General features: G+C 40.1%; 2 protein-coding genes across 2 annotated transcripts; one reads left to right on the top strand and one right to left on the bottom strand.

Moving 5' to 3' along the window:
• Positions 1–777: 777 nt before the first annotated feature.
• LOC146497042 (uncharacterized) lies at positions 778–9,480 on the bottom strand. The gene is made up of 2 exons (XM_085140872.1): positions 9,258–9,480; positions 778–3,123 (listed from the first exon to the last, which is right to left on the bottom strand). Exons 1-2 carry the CDS (start codon positions 9,478–9,480, stop codon positions 2,117–2,119), a joined length of 1,230 nt encoding a protein of 409 aa, XP_084996998.1. The 3' UTR covers positions 778–2,116.
• Positions 9,481–12,365: 2,885 nt separating this feature from the next.
• Positions 12,366–23,848, top strand: LOC146497041 (uncharacterized). Its single transcript, XM_085140670.1, has 3 exons — positions 12,366–13,621; positions 15,866–16,130; positions 19,690–23,848. The coding sequence occupies exons 2-3, from the start codon at positions 15,881–15,883 to the stop codon at positions 21,630–21,632; spliced, it is 2,193 nt and encodes a 730-aa protein (XP_084996796.1). The 5' UTR covers positions 12,366–13,621; positions 15,866–15,880; the 3' UTR covers positions 21,633–23,848.
• The last annotated feature ends 882 nt before the right edge of the window (positions 23,849–24,730 follow it).

Here is a 24,730-nt window from a genome sequence, read left to right as displayed (position 1 = left end):
TGCAAACTTCAAATTACTGCCATCTTGTGACAGTGATCAGTTTTTCAATTGGTCAAGTTGATCTTCGTTCAACAAGTTTACTTTGACATTAAATATGGCACACAGGGCTGGTTAATTTTTTTTTTTTTTAAAGATCACACATTAGACCAAATTATTCGACAAAAGTTTTAATTACATCGTGTTGACATCTTACAATAAATGACCCACATCACAAATAAACAGTGCACGAGATTAAATATACAGGACAGGATAAAAATCAAGTTTAGTCTTCATTAAAATAAATATCACCACAAAATAACTAATGTTCATAAAAAAATATGTTATGTGTTTCTAGATCTTTTTCAGTTTTTAAATGTAGTGGAACCTGTTTAGTGGCTAATAAAACAATAAAAATATCAAATATTTAAAACTAGGATAAATTAGTAGAATAATATTTTCTTTTTTTCCATCTCGGTGATGAAATAACCTTCAGAGCATATTCAAGCCGGAACTTTGTCTCCATGGCAGACTTCAAAGCACTTATAAAAGCTTCTGAAGCTGAAGAGTAAACCTGCTATTCATAAACTGGGCTTATGTTACTTGTTGACTTCTGGGTAAGTCTGTGTCAAATCAACAAAGATTTCTGCTAGCCCATCTCAGATTTGCATAAAAATTTTACAGTAGAAATTTTAACCATTTATACTGATTGCCGTGAAATTTTAGCTTCATATATTGAAGTTGTTTTTTTTGTTTTTTTTTTAAATGGTGACGCACTTTCAGCCCTTTTTTTCTCCCTACTCTACCTACCAACCATTTTGAGTCCTACTGTTTACACAACTCTGAACATTTTTATTCAAATTGGAGAAGGTTCAACAGAAACTTTTTATTTTTATAGAAATGTAATTTGATGCTTTTTAAGAAATTAAATCCTGTCCTGTCTAGCAGCTTTTAAAATACGAATTATGGTGTAAAAATCACCTTTGTGCCAAACATATGTAGCTTTTCCAAGATACATTCTATGAAGTCTCTATAGGATCCTCTTGTTTGTTTCTTTTATTGGCTTATTTTATCATTTTATTTGTGTTATTTCAGTTATTATTATTATTATTATTATTATATGTAACATAGTATATTATAATATGATAATGTCTAAGCTGACAGGCAGAAGAGGAAAAAAAATACTGCTTTTGGACAACTCTGATAATTCTTGTTAAAATATGAAAAGAGGGAAAATATGCCCGCACTTTGAAACATAACATTATGTAAATTGGAGAAGGCTCTGTTTTGATCAGATTTAATGATTTGATTAACCTCCTAAGACCCAAACTCTTCCATGGCATTCATTTTTAATTTATCTTTGATATCTGGGCATATTGGGACCTGATGAATGTAAAAACAAAGAATTACCAGATTTTTTTTTACCTGACTTTTGTTTCTAAGAAAAATGAGAGCCACATGAGGATATTTGTTTAAAATTTTGATAGAACAGTAGCAGTATAATGTCCTCGTAAGTGGATATCAGGCCATTGTTGAGCAAAATTTAGTATTTTGGTCTAAATAACCCAAAATGTGATGTCCACATATGTGGACGGCAGGTCCTAGGAGGTTAAACATGCAAATATCTAATGAAATTATTTTCTGAGTTGTAATTACACAACCATCTAGAAACTTGTTCTATTCGGATTAAACTCTTTACGGATATTTTTGTTTTTGTTAAAATATTTATCGTATTTGCTCAAATGCTTGAAAGCTGAATGAAAATAGAATATTATCACTTTACGACTTAGTTAGAAACCATTTAAGTTTTGAAAGTAACTTAAAACATATAACTTTTTGTTTTGTTTTTGTTTAATTTATGAAGCTAAAATTTCACAGGACTGGTTATACAGGTTTAAAATTTGTACCGTGAAATGTTAATACATATTGAAGATAGTTCAGTAGGAAATGTTCTAAAAAGTGGCTTATTTGAGACCCTTTATAAAACTGGGCTTCCAATTACATCAGAAAAAAAACACAGCCAACTTGAATGACTATTATTAAAAGCTATTCCATACTGACCAGAATATAAGGTCATCTTTTTTTCCCCTCGTGTGTAGCTGTGATTTCCCTCACTATGCATTCTAACAGTCACACACTCCTACTCTGCTACATTTTGTAAGGTAGTATGAATTCTCATGTGACTTTTTAAATGAGTCAACTGACTGAAATTTTTCCCACAGGTGCTACAAGTATATGGCTTCTCACCTGTGTGAATTCTTGAGTGAGTTGTCAAGTTTTTAATATGACTAAATCTTTTTCCACAGGTGCTACAAGAATATGGTTTCGCACCTGTGTGGATTCTTAGGTGAGTTTGCAACGTCGAATTCTGACGAAAGGTTTTCCCACAGATGTTACAAGAATGTGGTTTCTCTCCCGTGTGAATTCTTATGTGCGTTTTCAAGTTTATCAAATTAGTGAATCTTTTATCACACATATCACAAGAATACGGCTTCTCGCCTGTGTGAACTCTCATGTGAATTTTCAAGTGTATCATTTGGCTAAAACTTTTCCCACAGGTGCTACAAGAATATGGTCTTTCACCGGTATGAATTCTCATGTGCGATTTGAATGCTGACATGTCATTAAACTTATTTCCACAGATGCTACAAGGATGAGGCTTATCACCTGTGTGAATTCTGATGTGCTTTCTTAAGTGTATCATCTGACTAAATCTCTTCCCACATGTGGCACAAAAATATGGCTTCTCACCTGTGTGAGCTCTCAGATGTCTATTAAGTTTGGACTGATACTGAAAAAATTTTCCACAAGTGTCACATTTTAATAATTTTTTACTTGATGTTAAGTCCACATGCTCGCTTTCTTCTTGTTCTAGGCTTTCTGGGTCAGGAGAGTTGTGAAAAAGGAACTGGTCACTGCTTGCTTCTGATTTACATTCCTCGTAAGTAGAAGCAGCCATAAAGGTCTCAGTCTCCTCCTTCAATACAAGCGGTTCTTCCTCATGACTGATGCAGATTTCCTCCTGTTCGTCTTTAATCTGCAGAGGTTCTGGATCCTCCTGGTCCAGATTGGAGTTCCTCTCTTGGTTACAGACCTGCTGATCTGTGACAACTTCTTCCTCCTTACCGATATCCTGCTGGTGGAGGTCTGTACAACGACATTAAACATAAAAAAGTTTAGTGTATAAAACACAGGAGAAAATAGAAATTGTTCAATTAACTGCTTCCCACTGGTTATTAATGCTGATGGTTGCTGCTGCAGAAAAAAAAACTGTGACAGTGAGCTCAGCTGCAGCTAATTTTAATTTTCCTTCAGTTCCACACTTTGCTGAATTGGAAGCTAGTGCGACTCTTTGAGGACTAGAGTGACATGTTTGCTAAGGTGTGCGTTTGTGAGTAGTTTTTGGTGTTGTGTTTTGAATTCATCGTAGATGGGACACTGCTGCATAACTTAAGCATGTATACAATGAGTAGCAATAATTTAGGGAAATGATGGTTTGGTACGGTGTTCAGTTATATTACTGAGAAGCACTGGACTTTCCTTTCCAATAAATTTCTAGTTTTTGCAAGGCAAGATTGGACTTGCAGGGAATCTAGATTTTTGTGTTTTCCTGTAACAAAGAAGACAAAACTGGCAATCAATCTCTTAAGACACCTGTGTTTAATTATGGATTTCATGGACAAGTGGCAGCAGATATAAACTAAACTAGAATAAGGACTGAACACTATTTGACCCCACAAACAGTGACCTAAAAATGTTTTTTACCTACTGTGGTAACCATCTTTGAAAAATAAGCCACTCTCTCTTTCTCAGGTTATTCTGTGTAAGAAAGAGCTCCCTCATATCAAACCTTTTAACTTTAGTGTTTAGGTCTTGTTTTTTTCACCCCCATCTGTGTTTTTAGCTCATCTACTTTTTTTGGCTCAAGGGTTTGGCCCTATTTGGTTTAAATCTAAAGCCCCTTGTCCACTAGTACCTACTCAGATCAACTCGGCACGGTTCGCACAGTTTCCAGGATTTTCCATTAGGTCACAGTGCCTGGTACCAGGTACTGTTTTAGTACCTGCTTGCCCAGGGTTCCAAGTGATCCAAACAGGTACTAAAATGTGACGTTGTCACGCTGCACGTCACATTGGCTGGTCAGTAGCATCACTCGATGAGTCATGAGAGCATCTTGCTCACGTGTCAAAACCACCATTTCTGAAACTCTGCAACAAAGGAAATTACTACAAAAAACAACGCCGTGTTCTCCCAAGTGTGACGAAAAGCTACAGACTGAGCAGCAGGGATATATTTGCTTCGACATCCACCTTTGTTGTATGTCACATATTAATTATGTCGCAGGATGCGTACACAGGTTCTTATGACAACAAGCACGTAAACAAGGTAATACTGGGTTGTAATGGAAAACCAGTCGATTTGAGTGCAGTCGACTGCAGTGTGCATTCACACTGAAGTCAATTTGACAACGACAATTGCATAATTTTGCCTCCTCTATTTGAGAAGACCTGGAGAGAAGCACTGACACTGCCGACCTTCACCCAGTATGTGACGTGCCACACGAGAGACAATAAAACATTGGACCTACTGTATGCCAATGCAAAAGAGACAGCCTTGTGACCTGTTTTACTGGCTACAATAACTTCAGTGTGGATAATACCGTACCCACCAGGACTGTGCAGTGTTTCTCCAACAACAAACCCTGGATTACCCCAGAAATTAAAGCAATCCTCAAGCAGAAGAGGAGGGTCTTCAAAGCCAGAGACAAGGAGGAGCTGAAAAGGGTGCAGAGAGAGCTGAAAGGCCTGATCAGGAATGGAAAGGCCAGCTACAGGAAGAAGATGGAAGACCAGCTTCTGCAGAACAATGTTAGCGAAGTCTGGAGAGGCCTTATAACCATCTCGGATCACAAGGATCAGAACTTTCTGCCTGTGGGGGATGCAAGGTGGGCAAGTGAACTGAATCACTTCTTTAACAGGTTTGATTTATCCATGAGGCAGTCTTCAACATCGGTTGCAGACTCACCCACCCTCACTGCTGCTGTTCCACCTCTGACACATCACACCTCTTCTACTCACCCTGCTCACAACTCCCCACCCCAACACAGCATCCAGCACACAACCGACACAAGGCTCCAGCCTGTCTCTCTCGACCAGAACTGAGGAAGACCAGAACCAAGAAGGCAGCGGGTCCAGACGACATCAGCTCAAGGGTCGTCAGGTCCTGCACAGATCAACTCTGTGGGGTGATGGAGCACATCTTCAACCTGAGCCTGAGGAGAGTTCCACACCTCTGGAAAACCTCTTGTGTTGTACCAGTGCAAAAGACTCCACGTCCCAAGGACCTCAACAGCTACAGGCCCACCTGATGAAGACCCTGGAACGGCTGGTCCTGGCTCAGCTTCCACGCCTGGTGAGTTCATCACTGGACCCACTTCAGTTTGCCTACCAGCCTGGCATTGGAGCAGATGAAGCTGTCATTCACCACCTACATCGTTCACTCTCTCACCTGGAGACCGCTGGGAGCACTGTGAGAATAATGTTCTTTTATTTCTCCAGTGCCTTCAACAACATTCTTCCCACGGTCCTGAAGGACAAGCTGGAGAACTCGGGAGTGGACCATCACCTCACAACATGGATAATGGACTACCTCACCGACCGACCACAGTATGTGAGAACTCAGGGCTGTGTGGCAGTCATCTGCAGTACAGGGGCCCCACAGGGAACGGTTCTGGCTCCGTTCCTCTTCACCATCTACACTGCAGACTTCTCCCACAACTCCACCCAGTGCTTCCTGCAGAAGTTCTCTGATGACTCTGCAATAGTCGGCCTCATCACTGATGGGGACAACAAGGAGTACAGAGACTTTGTGGACTGGTGCCAGCAGATCTACCTCCAGATCAACACTAGTAAAACCAAGGAACTGGTGGTGGACTTCCGCAAGCACAAACATCCAAGGTATGGACAATGAGGCTATGGATAGCTACATGCACCTTGGTGTTCATCTGAACAATAAACTGGACTGGACTCACAATTCAGATGCCCTCTACAGAAGATGGCAGAGCAGGCTGTACCTGCTGCAAAGACTCAGGTCTTGTGGAGTGAAGGGCCCACTCCTGAAGACCTTCTATGAGTCTGTGGTGGGCTCAGCCATCTTTTACTGTGTGGTCTGCTGGGGACAGAAAGAGACTGAACAGGCTAATCTGGAGGGCCAGCACTGTTTTAGGATGCCCTAAATGGTGGCTAAGTTGTCATCCCTGGTGGACAACATCTCCCACTCCATGCAGGAGACTCTAACAACACTGAGCAGCTCCTTCAGTGGCTGCGGCCCCCACGATGTGGGATGGAGAGATTCCTCAGGTCTTTCCTTCCAACTGCTGTCAGACTCTACAACATGGTGTCTGCAGATGACTGCACACGTGCAGACAGACACACACACATCAGATACACAATTGTAACAGTCTCCCTGATGTGCAATATTACAAAGTGCAATTTTTTTCCTACTACAACAGAGCACAGTATTTTATCTTATTTGTATAGTACTTTATTCTATTGTATATAGTATTTTATTCTTGTTGTATAGTATTCTATTCTATTTTATCTTACCCTATCCTATTGTGTTTTATTAACATTTACCACTCTTAAACTTGTACTTTCTGCCGTGACCAAAACATTTCCCACGCGTGAGACTAATAAAGGTTATCTCACCTTATCTTATCTTATCTTAGGTTGAACCTTTATGAACCTTAACCAAAGCTTGTTTAAAATGGAATTAGACCAAAAACTGTACTGAAACCACATGTGAAGTTTTTTTTATTTTTTTTATTTTTTAAATACTTTACCACATTCTCTGGTCTAAAAATGAGAGACACCATCTGGCTTTTTAATCAGCACTCAGTTCAAAAACCTGCATCTTTGTTGGTACAGAGGTGCATTCGTATCCACTGACCTGGCAGCTTACACATCTGGAAAAGCACCAACAATGCTGAAAGGTATATCCAGATGACGTAGTTTTAAGGAAGACCTTGCATATATCAGCAAGACAAAGCTAAATGTCATACTGCGTTTATTACAACAGCATTAGTTTGTACAGGGCTCGCAAAATCGCTAGCCCGACGTCCCGGAGCTAGCGATATCTCCGGTCGGCGACCAAAATCTATCTCAGCTCCACCTGTCGGGCTATATAATAACCCAACGGGCAGGGCTGAGATAGAATTTGGTCGCCCGAACGGAGATATCGCTAGCTCCGGGACGTCGGGCTAGCGATTTTGCGAGCCCGTAGTAGAAGAGTTACGATCCTGTGAAAAACCAAGTACACTCTTAGTGATTCAGTAGCTTGTAGAACCACATCCAGCAGTAATAACTCGAAGTCATCACTTTCTGTGTGACTTATAATCAGTCTCTCACATCATTGTGGAGAAATTTCGGCCCACTCATCTTTACGAGTTCATTAAAGTTTATGGGGGATCATTTATACACATTTAGGGAACTCTTAGCATTTTATGTCCAAAGAGTTCCCTGAGCACATGTGTAGTAAAATGGCTGGTATCAGGACAATGGTCAACCCACGGGACAAAAGATCTTTTGTTGCAATAATTTCTCCAAGTTTCTATTTCTTTCATGTCTGTGAAGGTTCTCAGTCATCCAGGTCATCGTAGTTTAAGGAGGTTGGAAAGAAAAGCGTCTGGACTTCTTTAAGTTGCTTGAAGACGTTTCACCTCTCATCCGAGAAGCTTCTTCAGTTCTAGGGTCAAATGGTGGAGAGTCCCAGATTTAAACCCAGTGGGAGTTTCCCCCCAAAGAGGGACAAAAGGACCCCCTGATGATCCTCTACCTAATCACATGAACCAAGGTGTGAAAACGGGTGTGGGTCACAATTAGGGCTGGGTATCGTCACTGATTTCTAGAATCGATTCAATTCCGATTCACAAGGTCCCGAATCGATTCGATCCACGATTCGATTTAATTTGATTCGATTCGATTCACTTCGATTTGAATCTGGGAAATTTTGACAGTCAGAAATATTATAATTCAGATCAGTACAGTTACATATTTTTGTATCTATAAAAAGGAAGCTGACACACGCAAGACTTTATCAAAGGTGTGAGCGTCACAGCAGATGCCTTTGTGTCAAAGTAGTTGAGGATAAAACATAGAAAAACATGAAGGCGATTTTCCTGTTCTGGATTTTATAAAAATTTTCTGCAGTAGATCAAAAACGAAAGAAAACCATTAATCAACACATGAACATCACCTCTGAAGTTACAGCGGTTTAATTAGAGACACGGCTAAGCATTTTGCATTTTGCATAATTCTAAAAAGTTTAAATTTGTTCAGTATTGAACGGCAGAAATTAGGTTTTCTTTTCGGAAGTATATAAAACGAAAAAAAAAACCGTCGGCCGACAGCGCTGTAAACAACGGTAGACTTGTGCGTAACAAGCAAGCGAATAATGCAGAAAACAGTACAGAGAGAGAGAGAGAGAGGGAGAGAGAGCTGTGCATCGTGGTCGAAGCAAAACAGGAAAAGTCAGAGTGAATACATGACGATGTTTATGTGAAGTGTAGTTTGGATCTTCTTTTGCTGCTGGTTCGGTCAATATTGTTTGGAGGGAGATAAAACTAACAGCTTTAGAATCAGCGCATAAAGGACATGAACACAAAGCGCGGACCCACCGACAGATCAGAATCAGCGAGCTGTCGGCTTTCAGCCCCGACCGTGTCCGTGCGGTCAGGTGAGAAAGGCGACATCTCACTGATTCTGATCCGCGGGTTGCGCTGTGTGTTTAAGTCTTTGTGCAGAATCCGTGTTCCTGCTCTCATTTACTGTCTTAGCTGTGGTTGTTGAAATTTTGTGAGATTTCACCAGAGATTCTGGCATTTCGGGCAAAATAAATTTATATTAAAAAATCGATTCAGGATTTTAATGAATCGATTTTACGTTATCCAAGCCAGAATCGATTTTAATCGATAAATCGATTATAAAAACCCACCCCTAGTCACAATGAGCTCACCTGAAACCCTGGCTGATTGTGACCCACACCCATTTTCACACCTTGGCTCATCTTCTCGGATGAGAGGTGAAGCATCTTCAAGCAACTTAAAGAAGTCCAGGCGCTTTTCTTTCCAACCTCCTTAGACTATTTCTTTCATATTATTCCCTCTCCACACTCTCCTCGCGTCCTTTATACTATCCCTAAAAATTATAGTACCTTTTAGCTGAGTTTAAAATCCTAAAAGAGTTATATAATTATTATGGACTTTTATTTACAGTTTAACATACCTATTCTGTGTAGCTTTATTTCAGGTTTCCAAATGGTATCCAGCAGTCTGAGCCGCTCTTTTCCAGTCCAGACGATGATGCCCTCGGCCTCCTGACTGGTGCAGACTTCCTCCTGTTCCTCTTTAATCTGTGGAGGCTCTGGGTCATTTTGGTCCAGACTGGAATTCCTCTCCTGGTTACAGACCTGCTGATCATCCACACCCTCCTCTTCCTCACAATTCATGTTGATGTGGGAGGACTTCAGAAACAAAGGGATGTAATAGAAATGTTACTAATGTGATGACAGGAACACACAGATATAATCCAGAAGGACTGTACACTGCGAGCATGTCTCTCATATATAAATTTGTGCACAAATTTGACAAATGTGTCGGGAGTACCATGTGAGACAGTCTCAAGTTCTGGTGTTCTTATTTGCAAAGTTCAGACTACAAAACATTCAGGTAGTGGCTTAAAGTGTGAAGCAGCTATTTGATTAAAAGTTGTACACTGCAGAATCACACATGTCTAAAGAGGAAACAGCTTTTCCTAAATCCAAATCCATGATAAAAACACGCTGCAGATAAACAATCAGTTGCATTTAATTTTACCCATGAGAACTTCTCTGCCTATGATGGGAGATCTACTCCAAGATCCACATTAAGAGCTACTTCCCTTTGTCCAGTGTCTTTCTCTCATTTCAATCAGACATACTGTCAAGCACAGAAAACCAAAGGAGGCTCTGCTGCTGCCATGAGATTAGCTGCAGTGAGATTACTGCTGGAAACCTTTAGTTTAAAGGTGCTCTATCTCAGCAAAACTTGGAAATATTTTGAGAAACATTTCAATTTCAATTATTTTACCTGATCATTTAAAACTTTATTTTCTTAAACCCAGAGCTGGCACAAATACAGGCTTTCTTTACTTATGCAGAAGTACAGATATACTCCAATAAAAGTTGAAGTACTGATTCAACTTCTTTACTCAAGTAAAAGTGAAAAAGTACAAGCAAAAACTAATTCATTGAAGAACATTTCTATTTCCTATTTCTATGCAAAGCTAACTGAACCTCATGCTACACTAATGTAATGGTAAAATAAAATTAGTAGAATACAAACTTTGTTTGTCTGAATTCAATTCTAATAAATGTACTCAGCTTGAATCAGTTAAGTAGAACATCAAGAGTGAAAAAGAAGGAAAATAAAATATATCTCTGTTTGCTGTTGCTGACATTGTAAGTAAGTAAGTAAGTAAAACTTTATTTATATAGCACCTTTCAAGATAAAAATCACAAAGTGCTTCACAGAAGCTAAAACCTAAAAATAAAAATCAACCAAAAGCAAGTTTAAAAAGATGAGTTTTTAGCTGTTTTTTAAATTCGACCACTGAGTCCACAGATCTCAGGCTCAAAGGGAGAGAGTTCCACAATCTGGGGGCCACAGTTCCAAAAGCTTTGTCACCTTTTGTTTTCAGCCTCGTGTGTTAGACAGCAAGCAAGCCCTGGTCACATGACCTCAGAGACCTGCTGGGAATGTATGGATGTAAAAGTTCACTTATATATGTTGGTGCTTGTCCATGCAGAGCCCTGAAAGTCAAGGTCAAAACCTTAAAGTGGATTCTGTATTTAACGGGGAGCCAGTGCAGCTGGATCAGCAGGGGTGTGACATGGGAAAACTTGGAGGACTTGGTCAGAAGCTTTGCAGCAGCGTTCTGAACAACTTGCAGATGCTCCAAAGAGGCTTTACATAAACAAGTAAACAAAGAGTTACAATAGTCCAGACGAGATGAAACAAATGCATGAATGACAATTTCTAATTCGGAGCGCGATACAATGGGACTCAGCTTAGCAATGTTTCTCAAGTGATAAAAACAGGAGCGAACCAAAGATTTTACATGAGCATCCAAAGTCATATTTCTCCCTGTGAAATATAGCAGCTGGAGCTTTAGGTAGCAACACACTGTGAACAACTGCACACAGTTTGTGTGTTTGCTGATGTTTGTTGAGCCTTTGAACTTGAAATTACCTGTGACTTAAATAACATCACTCCCTTATGTTCGTTCCTCTTCTGTAGCGTTATCTAAATGTTGAAGTACTGCAACTTACAGACATCTGCAGTTGTTCCAAAAATATAACAAAATAAAATAAAAACACCACCTCATGTTAACCCCTTACTATAGCACACAGTTTTGCCTCTTTCATCCCTTTTTATGTGACATCCTCTGGTAATTAATACACAAACATGATTCCCTTTTATGTGTTACTGTTTAGGCTCAAATAAGTTTGATGTTTGGAGGCGGGAGGCGGAGAGAAAAACATGTATTTAAAAAAGGTCTTCTGCTAGGGTGCTAGGACCTGATCGGGGGTGTTTTCCACAATATTTCTCAAAGTAATCTGCAGGTTGTACAAACAAAGTGACATTCAAACTGTTGTAAGTGACCCAAGGACCTAAAATCTGCCAAGCACATCTGTCCTGGATATTATCAAAGTCATTTAAAGCAGAAAAAAAAAGGTTTACAAAACGTGACTTTTAACAAAAGGGAAAAAAACTGCACACAGAGTAGACACAATAAGGGAGATTCAAAATGATATTTTCCAAAGAGATCCGTAGATCCTGCTGACTACAGCCAACCAACACATAAAAAAGGATATTAAAGATTTTTTTTAAAGAAAGGAAAACACGCCAGCACTGCCAACCCCTTTTATGCAGAAGAAAGTCGCTTCCCTCAGTGTCTCAGTGGGTATTTAACGTCAAATATTTACGTTTAAAATAAAGAGAAGCGCTTGATTTTAGCCTGTTAGCCTACAAACTGAGCCGCTACATGAGCTCCAGCACGGTTCACAGTCCCGTGTTAGCTCACCGAGACCGTCTCAGTGTTACACACCTGTAATGTGCGGCTTTATGTCGGGTTTCCAGCTGATGTCCAGCAGTCTGAGGTGACGGCTGGTCTCCTTCTCATGCCGGACGATCGTTTTTTTTTTAAACTTGTTAGCAGATTTCTTCAACAACAATCACTCTGAAACCCGAACACTAGACATGTTAAACAGTAACCATTGCGTCATTTCCGTCATTTCTCTTCTATTGTACTTCCGGTGGACTAGAAAGCCCAAAAGCGTATTGCTGCGCTTCTCAGGTCAGTCCGACGAAAGTCACGTCCTTACATGAAGTCTGGCAGCCCTACGAAGGAGTAATGTACGATAGGTAAATAATAGCTTTTTTTGTTTTATTGTAATTGATCATTTTGAAAACAACATGGAAATTTACAGATTAAATATTAAATATTAATTATGGGTATAGCAGACAAGGCAGTTGTTTGACAGTAATAATATTAAAAAATAATGCTTTTCTTAATGTAGTCCTGATGCTTTGTCTTACCTGCCTCACCTGCTTATCACACAGATGTTTCATTTTCATCACAGCAGTAAAAGTATTGCTGTTTTATTGACAGCTGTAAAGAAAGGAGCTCACACTGAAGTATCAGTTTATATAAAATCAAACACGCTGAGCTCCACATGAACTTCACGCTAACCAAAATGCGTGCAAAAACAACCAGATCATTTTAAACATGCTGGAGGTGCTGCAGACAAGCAAAAACCAAAAAACGTCTGTCCTTTGTCACCATTTTATTAGATTTTTACTGTTTGTGTTAAACTATGCTGTTTCCTTCCTGTCCCTGCTCTTTTTTCTCATCAAAAGTCTTGTTCTGTTAACACTCTGTGCTGAAGCTGAAGGAAATATTAGATGATACAGCTCCAGACTAAATCACTGACCCATGTATCTTGCACTTCTATCAACAGGGATGCAGAGGAGGTTAAAGCACTTCAGCTTAGTTTGTTCACAGCTGTGCCAAAATTCATGAATACCTCCACGGGTGTCCTGAGGAGGGCAATAATATGCTTTTAATGCAGCCGATCTGACGAAAATTTAAAGGAGAAGAGGAAGAACGGAAATGATGCGTAATGCAATGTCAGACATATGATGCTGAAAGAAAAATTGATCAGGTTGGTGATATGAAAGTGAAACTCGACTTGGTTGATTTGTTTCGTACGAACTCGAGAATTGAAACTTATCAGACCCTATTTTGATTCTTAAGGCAGACTCATTTGTTTTGGGAGGATTTCATTTTTTTTAAAATAACATTTTCGGTCCACACTCCACACCAGTTGGTGGCGGTAATGCGCCATTGTGCTGTTTGCCAACAGCCATTAAATAATAAAAAGAAGAAGAAGGAACCGACGCTGCTCTGTTCCGTTGTGTGTCTGAGAGGAGGTGACTGCTGCTGCTCAAGAAATCTCAGAGGTTAGGACAGGATCGTCCGGTATGAGATTAGTCAGCACAGACCGCTGGATATCAGCTGGAAATCTGAGCTAAAGTCTCACATCACAGGTATGTAAAACCGGTGATGATCTCAGTGAACGAACACAGGAATAACATATAGCAACGATCAGAGCTCAGTTTTGGCTAACAGACTAACAAGGACTTCTTCTCTATCTTTAAACAGCAAACCTTTAGTATTAACACCCGGAGACAGAAGCCGGTTCTGTGTATTTTGGTCGGAGAGTGACAAACCTGGCAGGTTTTCACCGGACGGCGTGTCCGTGCCGTCGGGTTTTGTGCTTTGTGTTTACGTCTTTTTGCGGTTACCTGCCCTTTAATCGTTTGCTGTTTTAGCCGACTGACGGTTGAAATTGTTTTGTGAGCTTTAAGTCGAGATTCCGGCGTTTCTGGCAAAAATACATTTACATTTAAAAACTGATCAATTTTAATCAGGATTTAATGAATCGATAACTCATTATTCATATTAAAATCGTTTTTTAAACCCACCCTCACACAGAATAGCTGTAAAAGAAGAGCACTGTCCTGCAAAGTAACAATGTGTAGAAATGAATACAGTTTCATATGAATACAACTAATGTAGTTCTAAAGCTATAAGACATCTGATATTAAAAAAAAAATGAAAAAAACTTAAAAATGTTTTTCAATAATTGTTATTGTTATTTTTTAATAAGGATAGAAGATGTTTATACGTTTATATTATTATGTTTTATTATTGTTTCTGTGAGGTGCAGCAGGCCATATATACTGGAAGTGCTGGGTATACAAGTCTGGCCTAAGTCTTCGGTCAGAAAGACTTCAGCAGTCCAGGAGTTTAGTTCACCGTCTTTAATGAAGCTTCACAGAAGAACTGGTTACAGCAGGGCTTGCCGTGATAAATCCAACTGTGATACAGCCAGATGTGCACTTATAATTGTGGCAGATGCAGTATAGGTGACTATAAGCATGGTTGTCTGGAAACAGAAACAGGTAATACTATAATTAGCAGGGTCAAAGATAATTAAGCAACAATCAGAACACATCATCTACTCAGACACAGCAATATTTTACAATGTCCACTAGGGGTCGCCGTAAGACCAGAAGTTGGCTAAATAGCACATATCTTCCCAGTTGCAAATGTTAATAACAATTTAGCATCTTTTTACTGTCTTGATGCATACTAAATCACCCAGGTATTAAAATCCCCAAAAGATTCTGGTCATCTGGACGTAGAAATGTTTCATCACTCATCCAAGCGACTTCTTCAGTCTCAGCTGACTGCAGGTTTCCCCAACCTTATAAACAGTACATTTGCACAAGGACTTGAAACAAACCCACAGAATGAACAATGGGCTGTGAGGTCAGTTTAATGATCAAGACGATCATTAATATGCAAGTTGTCATGACCACTGATCAAAGACCATTGATCAATGGTCATTGATCCATTCACATACAATTTACAGAGAGCTGCACTCACAGCATTGTAAGATGGTGAAAGATGGACCATTAGGCCCCCTCCTCAATTGAGAGATTGTCATTCCCTTTTCACAGGTACTCCTCCTCCTTGGGGAGTCATGGAGGTCTTTGATCAATGTCTATTGATTTGTGGCAATATATATGTATATGTGTGTGTGTGTGTGTTTATGCATATGTGTATGCTGGTTTTTTTTTCTTCATTTGCCTCTTTTATGGGCCCCCCAGCTGTCTGTGGGTCCCTGGGCATGTACACAGAATGCCCACTGAAGTAACTTTGCCATAAGATTTATTTAAAGATTGGGATTTAGATTGATCTACTTAGAAACATGGGCTGTGAGGTCAGTTTCTTTTTTCGTTAATATGCAAATTTGATCAAAGACCATTGATCAATGGCCATGAGTACCAATAACGGCTGCACTCACAGCACTGTAAGATGGTGAAAGATTTACCCATAGGCCCCCTCCTCGATTCAGAGATTGTCTTTTCCTTTTCATGTAAATTACCTCTTCAAGGAGTCTTTGATCAGTGGTTATTGATCAATGGTCACTACAATCTGCATATTAATGATCAAGAAACTGACCTCACTGCTCGCTGTTCAGTCACTGTTTTCAGTCATTGTGCAGATGTACTGGTTATAGGGTTGGGTAAACCTGCAGTCAGCCCTTTGAGTGCTCCAGGAGAGTAGGAAAGCGTTATATAAGTATCAGTCCATTTACCATTTAGCACTCACATGGTGTTCCTCAAACACACTTTCAGTGCTGCTAGATTATATTTGCTCACAAGTGTATTTTCCTGCTATCACATTAGTAACAATTTTCTTGTGTCCCACTGTTCCTCAAGACTTCCAAAGACAATATGAAGTGTGAGGAAGAGGAGGGTCTGGATGATTGGCAGGACTTCAACCAGGGGAGGAATTCCAGTCTGGACCAGGAGGACCCAGAGCCTCCACAGATTAAAGAGGAACGGGATGAACTCTGCATTAATCATGAGGGAGAACAACTTGTAGTGAAGCAGGAGGCCGAAGGCATTATTGTCTGGACTGGGGAAGAGCGGCGCAAACTGCTGGATACCATCTGGAAACCGGAAATAAATCTAGAGAGCACAGGTATGTAAAAACTCTCTCTCTCTCCCACTCTCTCTCTCTCTCTGTATATATATATATTAGGGGTGCAACGATACTCGTATCGATATCGAACCGTTCGATACAGTGCTTTCGGTTCGGTACGCATATGTATCGAACGATACAACATTTTTAATTTATTTTATCAACTTTCCTTCTGATGATGCTGTCTGTGTTGAGCGCTCAGTGGATCTGCGCTCGACAGTGCAGCCTAGGCGGAGTAGTCGAACACAGATTCACTGAGCGCAGGGCAAGCTAGCGAGACAGAAGCTAGGCTAGTTGCAACATGGCAAATTGAACCTCCCCCACCCTCATTCAGATCTGGCGTTTGGAACTATTTTGGTTTTCATGTGATGTATGACCCTGAAGGTAAGCCTGTCATGGACAAAAGTAAAACAGTATGTTGGATGTGCCAGCAATGCTCAATTGGTGGGAACTAGTGTGTTAGCGCAGTTAGCTCGTTAATGTGTTGACGTCTTCCAGCCCCACTCATGAGGTGATCCGCGGTAGCTCGTTAACGGAGATTTGCCGTGTTGTGACGTTAATGTCATTTCAGATTTACGCTGACAGCACTAGTGGGAACACAACCAATATGACTGCACATTTACTCCGACATCATCCTAGTGCAAAGACAAGTGGAAGCAGAGAAAAACAACAAGCAGCATGCTACAAACTTTACCCGAGTCATTTAGACAGCCGTTAGCACACGATTCTCCTTATGGGGACCTGATATGTTTAATATGCTGCTGAGAATATAGCCCAGAAGAAGCGTATAGTATAGCTTTTATTTTGGAAAGAGACATTTCTCCATAATAAACTCTCTTTTCCAAAGATGAGTGATTCCTCAATCAGATACAGGGCTCGCAAAATCGCTAGCCCGACGGGGCTTTTTTCCAGTCGGGCTACCAAAATCTATCTCTGCCCTGCCCGTCGGCCTATCCTAGGAAGGAAAAATATATGTCAATGCTTCTTTTGGAAATGTAGCTGGGTAATTATGTCATTGGCATCGGCCACTGTCAATATGTGACATACTGAAATCGCGTTTGAATTTGCGCTTGTTTTTTGCTTTCACTTTGCAATCGCGTGAACTGTGTATAGAGAGCGACAGTACTGATTGGTGAGTGATGATAATTTGCGCACCAATTCCTCTGACATCGTCTTATCAATCGTTAGCTTACTATGCAAACATGACAAGTGAAATCTCCCGCAGCTTAAACATGTGAGAGGTTGATCGCGCAGAGAATCGCTGAGCGTTATGTTAGTGCGTGTGTAAAAGCAGCAGGATATATATTTTAGTTCTGCTGAGCCAAATAAGACAGGTCAGCGTGAAGAAGTGACAGCCAAAGAAAAGCTTACCACAAAACGGAAAGGTTATGACAAATCAGACTATAAGGAAAAAAGAAAGTGCAGCTTTATGGTTTCATGGACAAAAGAATTTCTGTGGCTGCAATATGACGAGCTAAATAACCAGGGCTGCACATAAGTGGTCCGCAGGTGCGCATTCGCTGTCAAAATAAAAACCCGCACAAGATAAGAAGTTGCAACGCGTGTTTGCGTACATAAGATTTTCAGGAGGACAGACATTTGTTTAGAACTCTTAAAGATGTCGAAGAAGCTCCTTTAAGCAGTTACTGTGATGTTCCTCCACCTCCAAAGAAATGTCAGAAGGAGTCCGAACCACAAAAGAAGCGCGTATTCTCTGAAAAGTGGTTGCAGGAGGTGAGCTGGCTTCAAACAAATGATGAACGCACAGAGATGTGGTGCAGAATGTGCCGTGAAAATTTAATAAATGACAAATTAATAAAAAGGCATGAACATTTTTTTTGTATCGAAAAAATATCGAACCGTGACACCAAAGTATCGAACCGAACCGAACCGTGAATTTTGTGTATCGTTGCACCCCTAATATATATATATATATACAGAGAGAGAGAGAGAGAGAGAGAGAGAGAGAGATATTCCCAGACCACAGACTCATACTCATAATACAAGTCAGAGCTTTATAAATAAAAAAAAAATAAAAAAAAGGAAGAAATTTTTGTTTTCAGAATTGGAGTTGAAGTTATTTTTACTTCCAATAGTGTTAACATACTACCAGTGTCGAGTAAGTTACTTTAAATTAGTAACTTAGTTACATTACTAGTTACTTCTATCAAAAGTAACTCAGTTACTTTCAAAGTAACTAGTTTCTAGGGAAAGTAACTTTGGTTTTACTCAGAATTCTCTTGTTAGTGTGTTGCTACTGTAACTGGATACCCAGCCAGACTGCCAGTCTTCTAGCTAGACAATGTGCATATTTCCACGAGAGAAATCCCACGCCTGGACCGTCGTTGACCGCCGCCATGATTCTAGCCTACGTCACAACGTCACGTGCGCTTTTTACATCCAACACAAAAACTGCAGTCATGCTTTCGATTGTACTCAGAACTCAAAAATTCTGCCTTCCAAATAGGAAGATGTAGGTAACACCAGACTGCAGATGAGCTGCTTACAGGGCTGGACTGGGACAAAAAATCAGCCCGGGCGTTTTGACTACAGACCGGCCCGCTATTATAGGAAAAATCATAAAGCCTTTGAATGAAAACAAACACTGTTGTGACAGTGATGTACACTGTTTTGATGGTATATATGCATCAATCTATCAATCGTTTGTTGTAAGATTCAGATAATTATTTTTTAAAAGCGAGACATTTTAAATGAGAATAAGAATAAGTACTATTTTGTGCCCCCCTCTCCCTGTTAATGCCCTACCTGGCGCCCTGGCAAAACTTTGCTAGACCCGCCCCTGCACAGTTACCAGCTACTACACAGGTCATGAACAAGATTTTTTTACATTTTCATTGTAAGTGAGCTAAAGCACTTAATTAAAAGTAGTCTAACATAAATGCTGTAATTTGATTATTTTAATAAACCATGTAACTTGGATGGATTCGATGCTGGCGTGACCACAGTGCACACATCTAATGTCACTCACAGTGGTCCAAGGGACCACTCAGGGAGTGTTTGCTCAGACACATGAAAAATTAGAGGGAGCATTGCCCCCCACCCACCCATGAAAGAACTGCTAGAAAATACACAACACACAGTAATAATATGTTTTACATTATAAAACAATTCTAATTCTAAGTGATGTTATACACTGCTTGCATTAAATTTTAGAATCGTATTTATACTGTTAAAGTCAAACAAAAGACGGTATATTAAAATTATGTTAAAGTTAGGAAGGTAAAAATAAAAATTTATGGTTACTGACAATTTTAGATTTTTCATTTTATTTTACATTAGGTGTGTTAATTCAGTTTCTGTTTTGTAATTTAATTGATGTTTGTATTTAAACATATGTACTTAAAAATAACTGAAAATTCTGTAAAATGCTATATGAAAAACTCTGGATGTTTAAAAACGCTGCCATTTAACAAATATTGAGCTTTTCTAATAAGAGTGTCAGAACTCCAGTCATTTATATCAGTGCGAAAATTAATTGTTCAAATTTTTGAATTACACTTTTCTTTCATAAACACATTTTTCCCATTTGTCCCATCAGATGTGATTCACCAAGTTGAGCGTAACAAGGAGGAGGTTCTGACAGACCAACAGATCTGTAACCAGGAGAAGAACTTCAGCCTAGACCGGGAGCACCCAGATCCTCCACAGATTAAAGAGGAACAGCGGGAACACCGCAACAGTCGGGAGGCAGAACAGTTTCTACTGAAGCAGGAAACTGATACGTTTATGGTGATTCCTTTTTATGAGCATAGTGACCTCAATGAACTAGAACCAAACAGGAACCAGCTTCTTTCTCTTAACTCTTATGAACCAAACATGCGTGATTGGAAAGAAGGTCACCATGTGGACCTGGGATTGGCTAGAAATTGGGAGCTGAAGAAAATGAGACATAACGGAAACGATAGTCACAGTAATATAATACACAACTCTCCAGTATCAGAGAGTCAGTGTAAATCTATTAAAAATAAAAATTGTGTAAAATGCAACACTTGTGGTAAAGGCTTTCGCGATAAATACAGCCTCACTAGACATTTGAAAGTGCACACGGGTGAGAAACCTTATTCTTGTACCACCTGTGATAAAAGATTTAGTGAGTTGTCAAGTTTGAAGAGACACATGAAAATTCACACAGGTGAAAGGCCATATTTTTGTAGCATCTGTGGAAAAAGATTCCGGCAAACGATAAACTTGAAAACTCACATTAGATGTCACACAGGCGAGAAGCCCTATTCCTGTGGCGCTTGTGGAAAGCAATTCAGTCACATGATAAACTTGAAAACTCACATGAGAACTCACACAGGTGAAAAGCCCTATTCCTGTAGCGCTTGTGGGAAAGATTTTAGTAACTTCTCAGCATTCAAAACTCACATGAGATTCCACACAGGTGAGAAGCCGCATTCTTGTGATACTTGTGGGAAAGGATTCAGACATATGATGAACTTGAAAACTCACATGAGAACTCACACAGGTGAGAAACCCTATTCTTGTAGTACCTGTGGCAAAAGATTCAGTCAGAAATCAACATTGGAACGTCACATGCGAATTCACACAGGTGAGAAGCCACATTCTTGTACCATTTGTGGGAAAAGATTTTGTAACTTATCAGCATTAAAATCTCACACTAGATTCCACACAGGTGAGAAGCCACATTCTTGTGGCACCTGTGGGAAAGGATTCAGTCATATGGTAAATTTGAAAACTCATATGAGAAGTCACACAGGAGAGAAACCATATTCTTGTAACACCTGTGGAAAACAATTCGGTCATAGGATGAACTTGAAAACTCACATGAGAACTCACACAGGTGAGAAGCCCTATTCCTGTAGCACTTGTGGGAAAGATTTTAGTGACTTCTCAGCATTAAAATCTCACACTAGATTCCACACAGGTGAGAAGCCACATTCTTGTGATACTTGTGGGAAAAGATTCAGTCATATGATGAACTTGAAAACTCACAAGAGAACTCACACAGGTGAGAAGCCCTATTCTTGTAGTACCTGTGGCAAAAGATTTAGTCAGAAATCAACATTGGAACGTCACATGCAAATTCACACAGGTGAGAAGCCACATTCTTGTAGCACATGTGGTAAAAGATTCAGACATATTATGAACTTGAGAACTCACATGAGAACTCACACAGGTGAGAAGCCCTATTCTTGTAGTACCTGTGGCAAAAGATTCTTTCAGAAATCAACATTGGAACGTCACATGCAAATTCACACAAGAGAGAAACCACATTCTTGCACCACTTGTGGGAAAAGATTTTGTAACTTATCAGCATTAAAATCTCACACTAGATTCCACACAGGTGAGAAGCCACATTCTTGTGGCACCTGTGGGAAAAGATTCAGTCATATGGTGAATTTGAAAACTCATATGAGAATTCACACAGGGGAGAAACCATATTCTTGTAACAGCTGTGAGAAAAGATTTCGTTACACGACACAGTTGAAAAGACACATGAGAATTCATACTGGTTGAAAGTTTCACTCTTACAAAATGTGGGAGAGCTACTGTCACAAGTTTGTTTCTCACACAGGTGAGAAACAAAATCACTGCAAGACCTTAGGGAAAAGACCCCATTCTTATCTATGGTATAGTTTCTGTCTAAAACACTTAAAGACAGAATTCTTTGGGGCACTTTCATGTTTATCAGATAGCATAGTGAAGACAATAGGGAGAGCATGACAAGTAAATAGAAAAATAGGCGCAGCAAAAGGAATCAGGTAGGAATCAAACACTAGTTACAGCATGCAATATTACAGCATATACTAATCTATTCAACTTGTGAGCTAAACTGTTATCCAAGAGCTTTGAGAATTGTTTATTTAAATTATAACTCATTTCCATGATATATTGATGAATCTCTGAGTTATTTAAATCCCTGTATTTATCTGAACTCATATTTTACAGTTGTTCTAGTGTTGTCCATGTGACAAACATCAATTGTAAATGTCTGTTGTTTACAATATTACAATTATAATAATTATTATTTTATTATTAAAAACCAATTATTATGTCATGGTAGACTTGAAATCACTTTGTGTTGCCATGCTGATTTCTGCTTAACTTCAGGGGAAAGTTCATGCCTGTATTGTTATTTATTGTTTAGTTCTGTTGTAAATGAGTATGGGTTATGTGTTCTTAAATGGTAAATAAAGAGATATTTAAAGGTTTTTGTGGTTATTTATTTCTTCAGAATCAGAATCATCCATCCATCCATTTGCTTCCGCCTTTCCTTTCCAGGGTTGCGGGGGGCGCTGGAGCCTATCCCAGCTGTTATAGGGCGAGAGGTACACCCTGGACAGATTGCCAGTCTGTCACAGGGCTAACACATAGAGACACAGACAACCATTCGCACTTACATTCACTCACAGATTCACACCTATGGGCAATTTAGATTAATCAATTAACCTATCCCCACTAACAGAATCAGATATACTTTATTAACCCCGAAGGAAATTATGGGTTACAGCAGGCAGCATGCTAGTTGGTGCATGCGCACTTACAAGGAACTTTCTGACCAAACATACTTTAGACACACATCACATTGGGCAGACAGGTCAGAGAGGTAGGCTGATAGGAAAGAACAATAAAATTAAACATGAGGTGAGAGGAGAAAAAACTCCACCCAGACTGAGCTCCTAATGGGAGAACAGTTTGAGAGCAGAAAAAATCACCTCAGCACAAAAAAGCACATGGCTGTTATTACACCATAGAAACACATGACAAGTAACTTCTCTGGCTCTTGACGAAGGCGGTCGCACTCTCTCCCTTCCTTTATCTTTCCTGCTTGGCTTTCTCATGTCTCTGTCTAGTCTCGTCTACTTCTCTCTCTCTACCCTGGAAGAGTCTCACAGTCTGTTCTCTAAAACCTAAAAGAGGAATTATGGATTTGATCAACTGGCCCCTGAATGCAATTGACACCCTCTTCTTGATGAGAAGCCTGGGTTCGGGAGGGACCGTGTGTCCTGGAGGGACGTTCTCTGCCGGATACATGATGGATGGGTGGAAGGACTGGAGGGTCGTGTCCCTGGTGGGACTGTCGACCGAGGACATTGAAGACATCTACCTTTTTGGAACCATGATAACAGGGTTCTTGCTGATAGGTACTGGCTTGGCCCTGCCTTATCAAAGAATAAAGAAAGCGGAAACGGCTGTTCAAATTCCCACAAGGCTGCCCTCTATGTTGATTCTTGAGTCTTGACTCAACAGGGGTGGGTAAAGGGTGAGAGGGAGAGCCGTTGTAGACAGCGCGTCCTGAACAATCAGCATGAGGACTAAATGAAGAGCTTTTGGACATAACTAAGTTTTTGGAAAGTTTTTTCCCTCCCCAGTCTTGTCCTGTCTTGATGGTTGTCCAGTTTTCCTGTTGTGTTTAAGACCAGGTCTAAGTTAGTATGTCTTAGATCTGGTCTCAGTGCTTGTTCATTCCTGTTTTATCTTGATAGTCACACATCCCATGTGTGTCATGTTCAGTTTTGCTTCCCCTGTCTCATTAGAGACAGGGATTACATTCGGCTCAGCTGCGTGTTTTTTCCCAGGTGTCTCCACTTTGCACTAATCTCCTCTGTTTGTGTCTGTTCTCTGTTGTCCTCCATCATACCCAATGTCCCTGCATAGCGTGAGCTCTCATGTTACATGTGCTTTTGTCAGTTGTCTTGATTTATGCAGGAAAAAGTCTATTTTGTTGACATGTACAGTGGGGCAAAAAAGTATTTAGTCAGCCACCGATTGTGCAAGTTCCCCCACTTAAATGATGACAGAGGTCAGTAATTTGCACCAGAGGTACACTTCAACTGTGAGAGACAGAATGTGAAAAAAAAATCCATGAATTCACATAGTAGGATTTGTAAAGAATTTATTCGTAAATCAGGGTGGAAAATAAGTATTTGGTCAATAACAAAAATACAACTCAATACTTTGTAACATAACCTTTGTTGGCAATAACAGAGGTCAAACGTTTACTATAGGTCTTTACCAGGTTTGCACACACAGTAGCTGGTATTTTGGCCCATTCCTCCATGCAGATCTTCTCAAGAGCAGTGATGTTTTGGGGCTGTCGCCGAGCAACACGGACTTTCAACTCCCGCCACAGATTTTCTATGGGGTTGAGGTCTGGAGACTGGCTAGGCCACTCCAGGACTTTCAAATGCTTCTTACGGAGCCACTCCTTTGTTGCCCGGGCGGTGTGTTTTGGATCATTGTCATGTTGGAAGACACAGCCTCATTTCATCTTCAAAGTTCTCACTGATGGAAGGAGGTTTTGGCTCAAAATCTCACGATACTTGGCCCCATTCATTCTGTCCTTAACACGGATCAGTCGTCCTGTCCCCTTGGCAGAAAAACAGCCCCATAGCATGATGTTTCCACCCCCATGCTTCACAGTAGGTATGGTGTTCTTGGGATGCAACTCAGTATTCTTCTTCCTCCAAACACGACGAGTTGAGTTTATACCAAAAAGTTCTACTTTGGTTTCATCTGACCACATGACATTCTCCCAATCCTCTGCTGTATCATCCATGTGCTCTCTGGCAAACTTCAGACGGGCCTGGACATGCACTGGCTTCAGCAGCGGA

Source organism: Neolamprologus multifasciatus, chromosome 18 (genome assembly GCF_963576455.1).
Source record: "Neolamprologus multifasciatus chromosome 18, fNeoMul1.2, whole genome shotgun sequence".
NCBI lineage: Eukaryota > Metazoa > Chordata > Actinopteri > Cichliformes > Cichlidae > Neolamprologus > Neolamprologus multifasciatus.
Note: the sequence above shows the minus strand (reverse complement) of the source record. Positions and strands in the feature narration are given on the sequence as shown.